Below are 12281 nucleotides of genomic sequence, written 5' to 3' on the forward strand. Positions count from 1 at the left end.
ACTCAATCCTGCTAAACTGGGGGACTACTGAGCTTCCTCTTGGCCTAACTGGCAAGGGGCAGAAGCTACTGCCCACCTTTGCCTGTGCAGTGCCTCACAACCTGGGGGTCTGGCAGCCCAGAGGCCAGGCATTCACCCTCCAAATCCAGGCCTATTTTGCGGTCTGAGAAGGTTCCTTTTTCCACAGATACCTCCTCTGAGGCTCAGGTCCCCTGTGTGATCATTGCCTTAGCCAGGAGTGAGGAGCCCAGGTCCAGCTCTACCTACCCCTTCTAGGGGACGGGAAGTAAGCAAACAAACCAACACTGCTCACTCTCGTCGAAGGTGATACCACTGCCTGGAGGAATTCTCTGTCTCTGCGCACAAATGAGGAAATAGAGGCTGAGAAACACTCAGGGACTTGCCCAAAGCCCAAGGTCACATAGCTTGTAAGGAAGGTGGCAGGAAGGGATCAGGCTTAGCCAGTCCACAGCCTTCCCATCTGATGAGGCTGCCAGTTCTGCAGACGCGGGGGCTGGGAGAAGGAAAAGGCAGCCGCTGCAACCTGGGACATGCATGGAGGATCTGGGAAGAAGCAGCACAGGGATTTTCCCAGTGTGATCCCAGAACTTTTAGGGGTCCGTGAGGCCCTTCCACAGGTCAGAATCATTTCCATTACACTAAGAAATTGTTTGCCTTATTCGTTGTCTTTGTCTCACAAAAATAAAGTGGATCCATGATGCCTGGTATCACAGGAGGCTGATGCAAAAGCAGAATCCAGCTGCCTTCTACTAGGCCCCAAATGGAAGAGGTTTTTATAAAAGTATAAAATAGTGCTGTTCCTCTCACTAAACATTTTTATTTTCAAAAATACAATTATTTTTCATTTAAAAATGTTACATTAATACAAACTGAATTTTTGAATTATTTTAAAATGGGTTAATAAATATTTAAAATTTCCTCAAATTTAATATCTAATCAATAGGCTATAACACACACAAACGAAAGCTCTTTGAGGTCCTCTGACATTTACAATTAGAGGTCTCAAGACTGACAAATTGACTGTGACTGTATTCTATGCCAGGGCCTAGGGAATAGGGTATGGTAGTACACATGGTCCAGGAGTGGGACCCCTTACTCCTAGCCACAGCTCTTCCAAAACATATCTCTGGCCCTGTCAGTTTACCCACCAAACTGAGAAGAATTTGCCTTTCTCATTTTTTTTTTTTTTTTTTGAGACAGAGCTGCGAGCTGTCACCCTGGGTAGAGTGCCATGGCATCACGGCTCACAGCAACCTCCAACTCCTGGGCTCATGTGATTCTCCTGCCTCTGCCTCCCAAGTAGCTGGGACTATAGGCACCTGCCACACACCTAGCTATTTTTTGGTTGCAGCCGTCATTGTTGTTTGGTGGGCCTGGGCTAGATTCAAACCTGCCAGCTCAGGTGTATGTGGCTGGCTACTAGAGCCACCGGCACCAAGCCCTTTCTCATTTTACAAGATGGGTGTGAGGGACTGAGGGGACCTAAGCATCAACATCCCCTGGGGTGTGCCTGGGCCTGAGAGGTGCCAATAAGCTCAAGGCAAAGGGAGACTGTGACCCTGCACTGGTGACAGGTTGTCCTGCAGACGCAGCTGACGGAATAACAGCCTAGAGTAGGTCAGTTCTCCCAGAGATGGGACAGCCAGGTAAGTAGGGGGCTGCCGAGCCTGTGCATCCCACCTTCAATTCACCGCCTCTTCCCAAAACCACATGCTGCCATCTCTTCTTGAGACCCTTGAGTCTCGACTCAGACTTATTTGTTTTTTTTGGGTTTTTTTTGAGACAGAGTCTCACTTTGTTACCATCAGTAGAGTGCTGTGGCATCACAGCTCACAGCAACCTCCAGCTCTTGGGCTTAGAAGATTCTCTTGCCTCAGCCTCCCGAGTAGCTAGGACCACAGGCGCCCACCACAATGCCCAGCTATTTTTTTTTGTTGCAGTTTGGCTGGGGTCAGGTTTGAACCTGCCACCCTCGGTATATGGGGCCGGCGCCCTACTCACTGAGCCACAGGCGCCGCCCATTGGCTCAGACTTGTTAAGGGACAGAAAAGACTACCCCCAGACAAGCCTGTAGATGCACTGAGTCAGGCTATCCTCTATGGTACCAGGGATGGCTGGTACTCAGGCCATAGTGGGAGCACAGGAAGCCTTCTCAGGGGGTGCAGGCTTGCCAGAGCTTATAAACCACACAGCTCCTCTTTGGACCCAGCAACAGCTCTGAGTCCCACTTGAGCTGGTCAGTCCCTGCTGGCTGTGGGATGCCACCTGCCTGCTCACAGCCCCATTTCTTTTTTTTTTTTTTTTTTTTTGAGACAGAGCCTCAAGCTGTCCCCCTGGGTAGAGTGCCGTGGCATTACAGCTCACAGCAACCTCCAACTCCTGGGCTCAAGCAAGTCTCCTGCCTCCGCCTCCCAAGTAGCTGGGACCACAGGCGCCCACCACAACGCCCGGCTATTTTTTGGTTGCAGCCGTCATTGTTGTTTGGCGGGTCCAGGCTGGGGACTCGAACCCGCCACCTTAGGTGTACGTGGCTGGCGCCTTAGCCGGTTGAGCTATAGGCGCCGAGCCCACAGCCCCATTTCTATTACTCAAGCTTATTTCTGCTCTTCTTGGGGCTACTCTGGTCTCAAGTTTGGATTCTCCAGGAGGCAGTTATGGTAGCATGGCGTATCATGACAGTGAGAAAAGGGCCTGACAGGCATAGCCTACAACTGGGCAGGGCATGCTGCCAGCTGCCTCTTGTCTAGCTCCTGCTCTAGGGGCCACACCCTAGACATTCTGTGGCTCAGTCACAGATGCCAGGAGTTCTGGGTTCTGGTGTCTGGAGAGGCTGGCCCTGTGCATCATCTATGAACCCCTAGTGGGATCCAGCTGCTCCTCAGGGCCCCAGGTTTGGTATATGTGATATTAGAAAGGCCTAAGGTGACCTCAAAGGGGAGCTCCCAGGCCCAGAGTCTCCATGTGTGACCCCAAGTGACTCCCTTAACTCAGGCACGGTAATCACAGCCTGTCCTACTTCACAGGGATGCAGGAGAATCAGCTGCAACAAAAGGCAGGAAAGCATTTTGTAAACTGTCGGTGATGCATGAACTGTGATGGTCCCTGTACACAGCCAAGTACTTGAGGGCCTGAGTCCACTCCATGAATGGCTGTCCCTGTAAATGTGCATGGAATAGCCTCAGAACTCTTCTAAATGGTAATAGGTAGGGTAGCTACTGGGGCCCAGGGTCATAGGCCAGGTCAGGGAGGGATGGGGGAGAAGGTTCTGTTGTTACTGCAGGGGGTGGGGACTTCCAGGTGGCAGGAAAGGTCAGAGAGGTCTTCCTTGACCTGGAAAGCAGGAGGAATGGACATTATTACAGACATGATCTGCAGGGATAAATTCCAAAGGAAGAGTTCATGAAATCATTCAATTCACCAAGAGCTCAGTGAGATACGTCCTATAGCTGGGCTCCCTGCAAGGAATATGAGCCCAGGAAAGCAGACCTAGAGGCATATGGTGACAGCATAGAGCAGGATAGTGCCAAAGAAGTAGCCAGAGGCTGAGAAGAGTGAAGCTTTCAAGGGGAGGAGCCAGAGGCAAGTGGAGGCAAGGAAATGGGCAAGGTTCAGTGTAAGTAGGGGAGTGGCAGGAAATAGGAAAAGCTCTATCCATGGAGCCCTTACCATAGGCCAGGAGCAAACTCAAGCTCCAACTGTGTTGTCTTGCTCTTTCCTGTAACTCCTTTTCAAAGATGAGGAAAGTGACACTCAAAGAAGTTACATAACTGAGGCCAGAGAGCAAGTGGTAAGCTGAGATCTGAAGAGAAAACGATGGGGACTTGGGCAGGGGAAGATCAAGAAGGGCTCCACATGCCTTGTTTAGGAGCAAGCACTTGATTAGGCAGGCAAGGAGACGCCACTGAGCTGGCCAAAGTATGGAAGGGACACAGAAGAAAATAATAGCTGCTGGGCGGCAGATTCCTGGGAAGACCCCAGAGACCAGGACAATAGTGTCTGGTGTCAAGGATAGGACCAAGGCAGCGGAAGGAGAGAAAGGGACCAATAAAAGAACCACATGGGTGACAAACCAAGAGGACTTGGTTCCTTATTGGAGTAGGAATTGGGGTATCTCCTACGATTCAGGTTGGAGACCCACACTCAAGGAGAGAGGGTCAGCCAGAGAAGAGCATGACTACCTAGGAAGAAGGTCATCATTCATCCTGGTCAAGGTGACAGCCAGAAAGCAGATTGATTTCTGGGTCCAGTGCTCAGGCAAGATGTTTGGGCTACAGAGACTGAAGGAGGAGCTGCAGGTAAGGAGATGGCAGCAAGGGTTCTAGAAGAGGGTGAGCTCTCGCGGGGCAGCTGTGCCTGTGGGGCAACAGCAGGGCTCCCAGAGAAGTAAGAGGGAAGTTGGAAGAGGCAGAGCCCTGGAAGGCCAGGAGGAAATGGAAGGAAAGGCTGAGAAGGAAAGAGGGATGTTAGCCACTGAGGGGACAAGGGGGATAATGCCTGAGTAGCATCCAGTGGAGTGATGGGCAGGCAAAGGGTGGCACAGAGCCGGGCACACAGCAAGTGCTATGTAAATACTAGATGAGCAAATGCAAGCAGAAGGTTTCTCAGAACTGCTGCCAGATAGTCCATGTTGTGCCAGGAAGGCATCCAGCCTGCGGGGAGCCCCGTCTGGCCGCTTGGGGAGCCTGCCTGGAGGAAATGTGACGAAATGCAGAAGAGCTGACTGTGCAGCACTGTGCAGTGGCCACTAACATTCTCGGACTATTTCCTGCCTTGATTATGGCTGTTTTAATTAACTGTGCTACAGCTGCCTCCATCTTGTTGAGTTTTAATTAAATTAAATGAGCTAACACTTCGTGGGCTGTCTCAGGCGGCAACAGTTGGGGCCAGAGTCCTGCCCTGCAGGGTGGCTCATCTCTTCCTTCTCACCCTAGGCATGGAGAGGGTATGTACTGGGCAGGAGTTGGTGTAGAAGGGTTAAAACCTCAGGGAGAGGCAGGGCACCTCTGAACCATCAGATTCCAGAAAGGGGTAAAAGTCCTGTCCTCCCTTTCAGTTTGCCATCACAGTAGTCAAGCAGCAGAGATCTCAGACAGTGCTGGCCATCTTGCCCAGGGCCCACCATCCCATGGCTAGATGAAAGGTTTCTGGAGCAAGGTCTGTTGGTCTAGGCTGTGCTGGCAGCAGATGCAGGATGCAGCTAAGCTGATTCTGAGACTTCTTTCCCACCTGCTCTGTTCCCACAAAAATTGAATCAATTATCCTGGCAGAGTCTCATAGGCAGATTGATCAACAGGATGATATCTCCCACAGGGTCATGATAGCATCCTTGTGCCCAGGGCTCCCAGCTCGCTCAATTGATACATCTAGAGGAGACAGGTGGCTGAGGGACAGCAGCAAGTTTCCCTGGCTCCAGGCCCTGAGGTCCAGCCTTTTGAAGCCTGATGAATCCGGCATCTTTGGCCTCTTTTCTCAGCTAAACCCTGCCATCTAAAGAAGGAAAGAGAAACATCATCCATTCCCTGTTTCAGGCCATTTTACAGGGAAGGGAGAGGATGAACATCCACAGAGCACCTTCATAAAGCCTGCCATGTTGGGTATGTCATGTGCTTCAAGGAGTAGGACTGGCCCAAGTCTGGAGTGTGACAATCCTAGGAAGTTAAATTAACAGCTTACAAGCTGTTGTTGCCACACTCTCTTCCCTGAGCCAGGCAGGCCTGTAGTAAGATCCAATTCACTCCTCTTCAGGCCCTCTGCTTAGCCCCAGAGAGTTAGCCCCAGGTACTCCACCCAAGAGGGCAGGTTGTACTGGGATCTGGCAAGATACCTTTCTGATGTCTGCTTAGCCCCTTAACCCCTATTCTTTGCTCACCTGAACGCAGCTGCTTGATGCGGCCATTGCTTGTGGCAGGGTCCACGGGGAGGAAGTCCTTGAACCAAGAAATCTCAGGATCTGGATTTCCGCCTGCAGCACACAGCATGGTGGCTGTGCGTGCCTTCTCTACCACCTTCAGCTGAGGCCCCATGTCGATAGAAGGGAAGCCGGGAGGCAGCTGTTCCTCTGCAGGCAAAGAGCAGATGTGGAGTTAGAACTGGCCCTGCCTGTCCACTAGGAATCCTTTGTGGGTAACTGCCCTTGACTCCCAGGTTGGTTGAGACCTTCAATACTCTTCCCTCCTCCATCCCTGACTCCTAAGCACATAAAGAACCAGGGTCTAAGTCCCTTTGGCAGGGTCAAGAGCTGCAGTGGGGTCCACCCCAGCCCTGTCAGGGGGTTTCCAGGCCTGAGAAGCAGTGCTTGAGACTGAAGGCATCAGCATTTTTCTCTCTGGGCTCCAAGATGGAGGAGGATTGATGCTCTGCTGGCCACAGCAGAAAGTGCTGCAAGGAGACTGGGCTTCAGGGAAAAAGAGCAAGGGGTGTCAGCCTTCAGCTGTGCGAGACAGCAGAGTCCCAGGTCATAGCCTAGCTTCTAGTCCTGACCCTGAGCACCTGTGCCCTTCTAATTTGGTCGTGACCCTACCCTATTCTCCTGTATCCTTGACCTGAGCATTCTGCCTCACTTAGGTCTGACCCTGGAGTCACAGGCAGGCCTGGGGACCATTTCCATGCAGAGGCTAAGGATGTGAAAAATTTCTGAAGACAGAAGTTGGTACAGGGAGGCAAAACTTCTCCTTGGCTGTCTTCTCTAGCTTTCCAGGGGTTGGTGGCTCCCAGGAGTCACTTCTATAGAGCAGGGGAACAGACGATGCAGCACAAACCACCCCCACCGCACTTGGACTCCTGCATCACCGCGGAGGGGCTGGGGGCAAAGCAGTCCACCTCCCATCCCGTGGAATCAGGAGGAGCCTAGAGAACAAGCTTGGGACTAGAGTAGACCACGAGGAACTCACATCTGTACCACGAACCAGCCCTAGGGCCTAATTCATTACTCATTCTCTCTGTGTCTCTGCTTTTACCTGTACATGGGGTTCAAGGGCCCACCTTGTAAACACCGAGAACCATGTCTGATAACTCACACAAGATGTTGGGGTGCACTTAACACAGACTCCATACACAACTAACACACAGAAGTTAAAACTCCTAAGGGTTGAGCCACTATTCAGACAGGTACTGAGACTAAGGTCTGGGCTCTTTTTCCCACACTGAGTTGGTAAGTTGGCCCTTGGAGTGTGGGTGTCAGGCACATCCAACAGGGCAAGGGGAATGGTTATCCTCTGTCCATCTCCTGGCAGGGAAGCTGGGTTCTGTGGTACGGGAGACCAGAAGGCCTAGTAGGAGATGGGCCTGTGGGAACATGTGCTGAGGTCAGGCTCCTGTGACAGGGAATAGGGATGTGGCACCCTCAGAGGAAGATTAATAAAGCTGATCTTCTCTGGAGGATCTCAGAGACCTTGGGGAGTAACAAGGGGGGTGGGTAGGAGAGGAAGCTGGAGGAGCCCCAAAAGGTCAGTCAAGAGACCTTCAACCTGCTATCAGTCCCCAGGGGTTACCCCACAAGGTTTCACCTACCAGGGATATTCCCAAGGGACTATGGCCTATCAGAAACATGTGGCTAGGGGCACCAGGGCTGTCTGGCCTTGCCTCCCCACCTGCAGCCTTATAAATTCCAGATGAAAGCCCAGTGTCTCCTTGGCTGTAAATATGATCCCACAGTGACCTTTCAGCTTTGATTTTTAGAAAGAAAATTTAAACAGTGGCAAGAAAAGGGAAGGACTATGGAAATGAAGATGACTTGGGAAGCACCATGCAAAGGACAAGGTTTCCTCTGGCCCTAATGCCACATGCTCTCATAGGAAAGCCCAAGCAAGACCAGCCACTGGGGTACACTCGGGGATCCTCGAGCCATCCAATCCACCAGGGCACCAGTCTAGTTCTTCCCAGGTCTCACTCCTAGCAGCTCACTTCCAAGGGGAGGTGACCAGGACCTCCAAGAGTCACAGCCCAGGAGTCAAACAGCCTCTACTTCCACCTGCAAGGTACTGATTCAGAAGGGAGGAAGCACAGCATATGCAGCCTGTGTCCTAGAATTTACTGAATTCCCTACATGGGGGAGGTCTTTGGGATTTATGCCAAATTAAGGACAATTAATTTTCCTTCCTCAATTATCACATCCTCAATGGCTCTGTCCTTGGCTCAGATCATCCCCCAGGCACCAACACCAGAACCTAAACCCAGCTAAGTGTTAAGAGCTGTCCATAAAATAGAGGGACCCAAAAGTCAGTCCCCTGTGCCAACTAGGCTTCTAGGCAGCACTTAGAAGGCTGCGATTCTGCCACCCCCACCAGGGGAAGCAGGTCTCACAGGAGGACTCCAGCCTCTCAGGAGTGAGCCACTGCTACTTCTTCCTTCTCTCCCACCTGGGAGCCTCCAGCACATTCAACACAGCCAAGCACAACAGTTCTCTCCTGATGCTTGCTGAATCCAACCTGGCTAAGCACTGGGGGTGCACCAGACTGTCACATTTACCAGCTCACCCCCAGGAACCCACAGGCATGGGGTCTGCTGTAGCCAGAATGGCTCAGGCTAAGGACCAGGGAAATTCCTTAGGCTGAGGTCAGGTGATCACTCCAAACCCAACAACTGGGAAAACTGAGGCCAAGTTTTATTTATGAAGCATATTCTAGGTACTGCATTAAAATGCTTTACAAAATGACAATCTTAACCAAACCCCTAGGAGGCATAGGAACAAACAGGGGCTTAGAGAGATCCAGAAACCTGTCCAAGGTCACACTGCTAAATCAGAGGCAGGATCCCAGCCCCAGCACTCTGGACCAGTAGGAAACCCCCACAGTGGCAGCAGAGCAGCAGGGCAGCCCAGCCTCGGAGGGAGGTGAGGTGCATCTCTGAGGAACCACCCCTCCCCCCAAACCACGCCTTCAGTTGGGAGCTTTGCCAGCTCTACTGCAGACCCTTTGCATACACGCTGTGGTGTTTTCCATCTACCACAATACCACAAAGTGAACTCCAGTGTCCCCTACAGATGGACACCTAAGGGCAGGTACTCACACCCCAACACTGGGATGCACTGGAAGAGTCCCCTCGAAACATGCTTTGCCAGCGAAGAGGCTGTAGACAAATAAAGGGAAGAAGAACCCCTCCCACCTCCAGGCCGCCCAGTAACCATGGCGACTGTGGAGAGGCAGGCGCCGCTGCGGAAGGGTTGAGCGCGCCCCTGTCGTGTCGGTGCAGGAGCGCGCATCACATTTTTGGTCCAAACTGGCGCCGCCCTTCCCACAACCCCTGCCTGAGTGGAATGACTACGCCCCCTCCCAGGACCTGGCTCCCCAATTCCAAGGAACTCTCCCCATCATTGCCTCGCTCCCCACCAGGTACCCAGTACAGTGCGAGAAGAGCCCACATCTGCCTCCCCAGCCTGAGCGCCGGTGTCTGCAGAATCTCTGGGACTGGACTTTCCTCCTCTGATAAAAGAGGGTCCCCTGGATAGAAAGGGAAGCCAAACGTGGGGGGGGGGGCTTGAGGGACTTTAGAGGTCCCTTAGAGCCCACCCAGGTCTCCTCACCCGTCCGCAGATTCTGCCTGCACATATAGGTAGCACATGCACACACAAGTTCCCAGGGGCTGCCCTGCCGGCCCCTTCCATGGAGAAATTCCACTGCCTCACTGGCAGTGGAAGATGATGAACCTGGGGGAATACAGGCCTCTGGCGGGGGCTGGGGGGAGAAGAGCTTGGCTTAAGTCCTACAGTAGTGGTGGTGCTGATCAGTGTTAACACCACATTGCTCAACTGCTATCCTGATGGCTTCCTAGAAGAGGGGGATTCAAGAATAAGAAACACTTGGGTATGGGAGACCAAAAGCTTTGGGGGAGGGGAGTGGAAAAGGAAAGTGCCTGAGTAAAGGCTGTGCAGAGGCTAGAGGGACAAGGTGAATCTGGTGGGAGCTCAGGCAGGTGCTGGGGTCCTCATAGATGAGGCCTGGGTGGGGGTGGAGGCTGCTGAGGGACCCATCAAAGCACACACAGGTTTCTTTGTGCAACTCAGCCTGGGATGCCTGAGGCGGAGTCTGGGCCAGAGGGAGGCGACTACACCAGGGAAGCTGACAGATGGAGAGGCCTTGTAGGGTCCTGGGGCAAGCAGCACCATCTGTCAACATGACCTTCTCACCCATGCTTACCTCAACGTACATGCAGGCACACAAAGGCTCCCTGGTGTGGCACTGTCTGTGAGCCCGATCACCTCCCCTAAGCATTAGTTTTGGGCCTGGCCTCACCCTGTCTCTGAACACACACACACACACACACACACACACACACACCCCTTAGAACCATGCACAGCTAGGGACCCATCAAGATATACATGGAGAAAGAGACAGCTGCAAAAATAGAAACCTCCATGTACATGTGCAGAGGCACCTGCAGTGACAAGCACCTGTGGAAAGACTGATGTAAGCAAATTCAGAGGTGGTGCATGCAGTGACACAGAAACACACATGTAGAGACAAGCAGAGTCAGAGACACACACATGCTGAGACATGTGCACCTGAAGGCACACACAGGAACAGAGACACCTTGTGAGTGGCAAAGCTGCTGGCTCCCCTGACCTTCAGTCATGCCAGGGAAGCCAAGGCCACCTCCCACAGCTCCATCCTTTGAACTCTTACCTTTTTTTTTTAAGAGACAGAGTCTCACTTTATCGCTCTTGGGAGAGTGCCGTGGTGTTACATAGCTCACAGTAACCTCCAGCTCTTGGGTTTAGGCGATTCTCTTGCCTCAGCCTCCCGAGTAGCTGGGACTACAGGCGTCCACCACAATGCCTGGCTATTTTTTTGTTGCAGTTTGGCTGGGGCAGGGTTTGAACCCGCCACGCTTAGTATATGGGGCCCGCACCCTACTCACTGAGCCACAGGCGCCACCCTTCACAGCTCCATCCTAAGCAGAGTCAGGGCTGAGAGTCAGAAAACCTCAGAAAACCTCCCAAGACCTGCCAGCTCCCAGAGAGCCCAGCCCCCACCCCAAGCTTTCTAGTAGGGGGGCCCGGGGAGCCTTGGGCCCATCTCCCTTCGCAGCTTTCAGTCTCGATTTTCAGCTGTTTTTCTAAGAGCAAACTCCCACCTCTTCCAAGCACTCAGATTTCATCAAATTTGGCATCTTAAAAGCTTGTTTTGTTTTTGAATCTGAGCTGTTTGGGGCCTGTTGGCAGCCACAGCCTCCCCTTACCAGTAATCTCCCCCTCCCTTGAGTTTCCCTGGCACCCCCCATTGCCCTACTCAACCTGGTTAGTGAAGTCTTCCTGCCACACATCTGAGTGAATCTGGGGGCCATGTGTTGGGCATACACCCAACCCACACTCCAGCTCTGAACTTTGGTCCACACTGGACTCCCCCTTCTGAGATCCCCCACTTCAGTCTTACTCCAGGGATGTTCTTTCTGAACTTACCCTGGGGGTTCAGGCCCTGCTTCCAGTGACTTGAGACCATTGACACTCACTCTTCTCAGCCACTGTAGCTCCACTGCCACCCGATTGCTGCTCAATGCACTCACACCTGATGGTGACTCCATGGAGCTAAGTCCAAAACATACTTGTTGGACCTCCCAGCAGCACCCCACCCTGCTGACCACTCCTGTTTTCTGATTCTTCTCTGGATCTCCATGGCTTCACATATGCTCCTGGTTTCCCTCCCAGCTCTCAGCAACTTCCTCCCAAATGAAGACTTAATTCCTGGGGCTTCTCATATTTTCCCTCTGGCTCCCAGAGATTTGCCATTTCTTGGCCTTCACAACCCCATCTCTAGAGCAACAGTTCTCAACCTGTGGGTTGCAACCCCTTTTTAACAATGAAAATACACTGCAGCATTAGGAAGGTTGAGAACCACTACTCTAGAGGGCTAGGCAAATCTGTACAAGGCCTCCTAAACACCTCCCCCAAATGCCTGCACACAGTTGACTCAACAGATTTATAACTGGACTCTTCAACTCGCCTCCTCAAACCTGGTCCTCTTCCAGTATCTGAATCTTAAGAAATGGTACCACACAGCAGGGTGTGGTGGCTCACACCTGTAATCCTAGTACTCTGGGAGGCTGAGGTGGGTGGACTGCTTGAGCTCAGGAATTGGAGACCAGCCTGAGCAAGAGTGAGATCTCATCTCTTCTAAAAATAGAAAAACTAGCTGAGCACTGTGGCAAATGCCTTAGTCCCAGCTACTCAGATGGCTGAGGCAAGAAGATAGCTTGAGCCCAAGTTTCAGGCTGCTGTGAGCTGTGACACCATGGCACTCTACCCAGGGCATCAGAGTTAGATTCTG

At 52.3% G+C, this 12281-nt stretch overlaps 1 protein-coding gene across 4 annotated transcripts in view; it reads right to left on the bottom strand.

Moving 5' to 3' along the window:
* The window catches only part of PTPRF (protein tyrosine phosphatase, receptor type F), an 82898-nt gene that overhangs the window by 46872 nt on the left and 23745 nt on the right, over positions 1 to 12281 (bottom strand). For all 4 annotated transcript variants that reach the window (XM_023507755.1, XM_012812335.2, XM_023507756.1 and 1 more), the window contains exon 5: positions 5891 to 6079. In XM_023507755.1, coding sequence (XP_023363523.1) covers positions 5891 to 6079 — 189 coding nt within the window. The remainder of the gene's footprint in view (positions 1 to 5890; positions 6080 to 12281) is intronic.

Source organism: Otolemur garnettii, unplaced genomic scaffold, assembly GCF_000181295.1.
Source record: "Otolemur garnettii isolate 467f Iridium unplaced genomic scaffold, OtoGar3 scaffold00202, whole genome shotgun sequence".
NCBI lineage: Eukaryota > Metazoa > Chordata > Mammalia > Primates > Galagidae > Otolemur > Otolemur garnettii.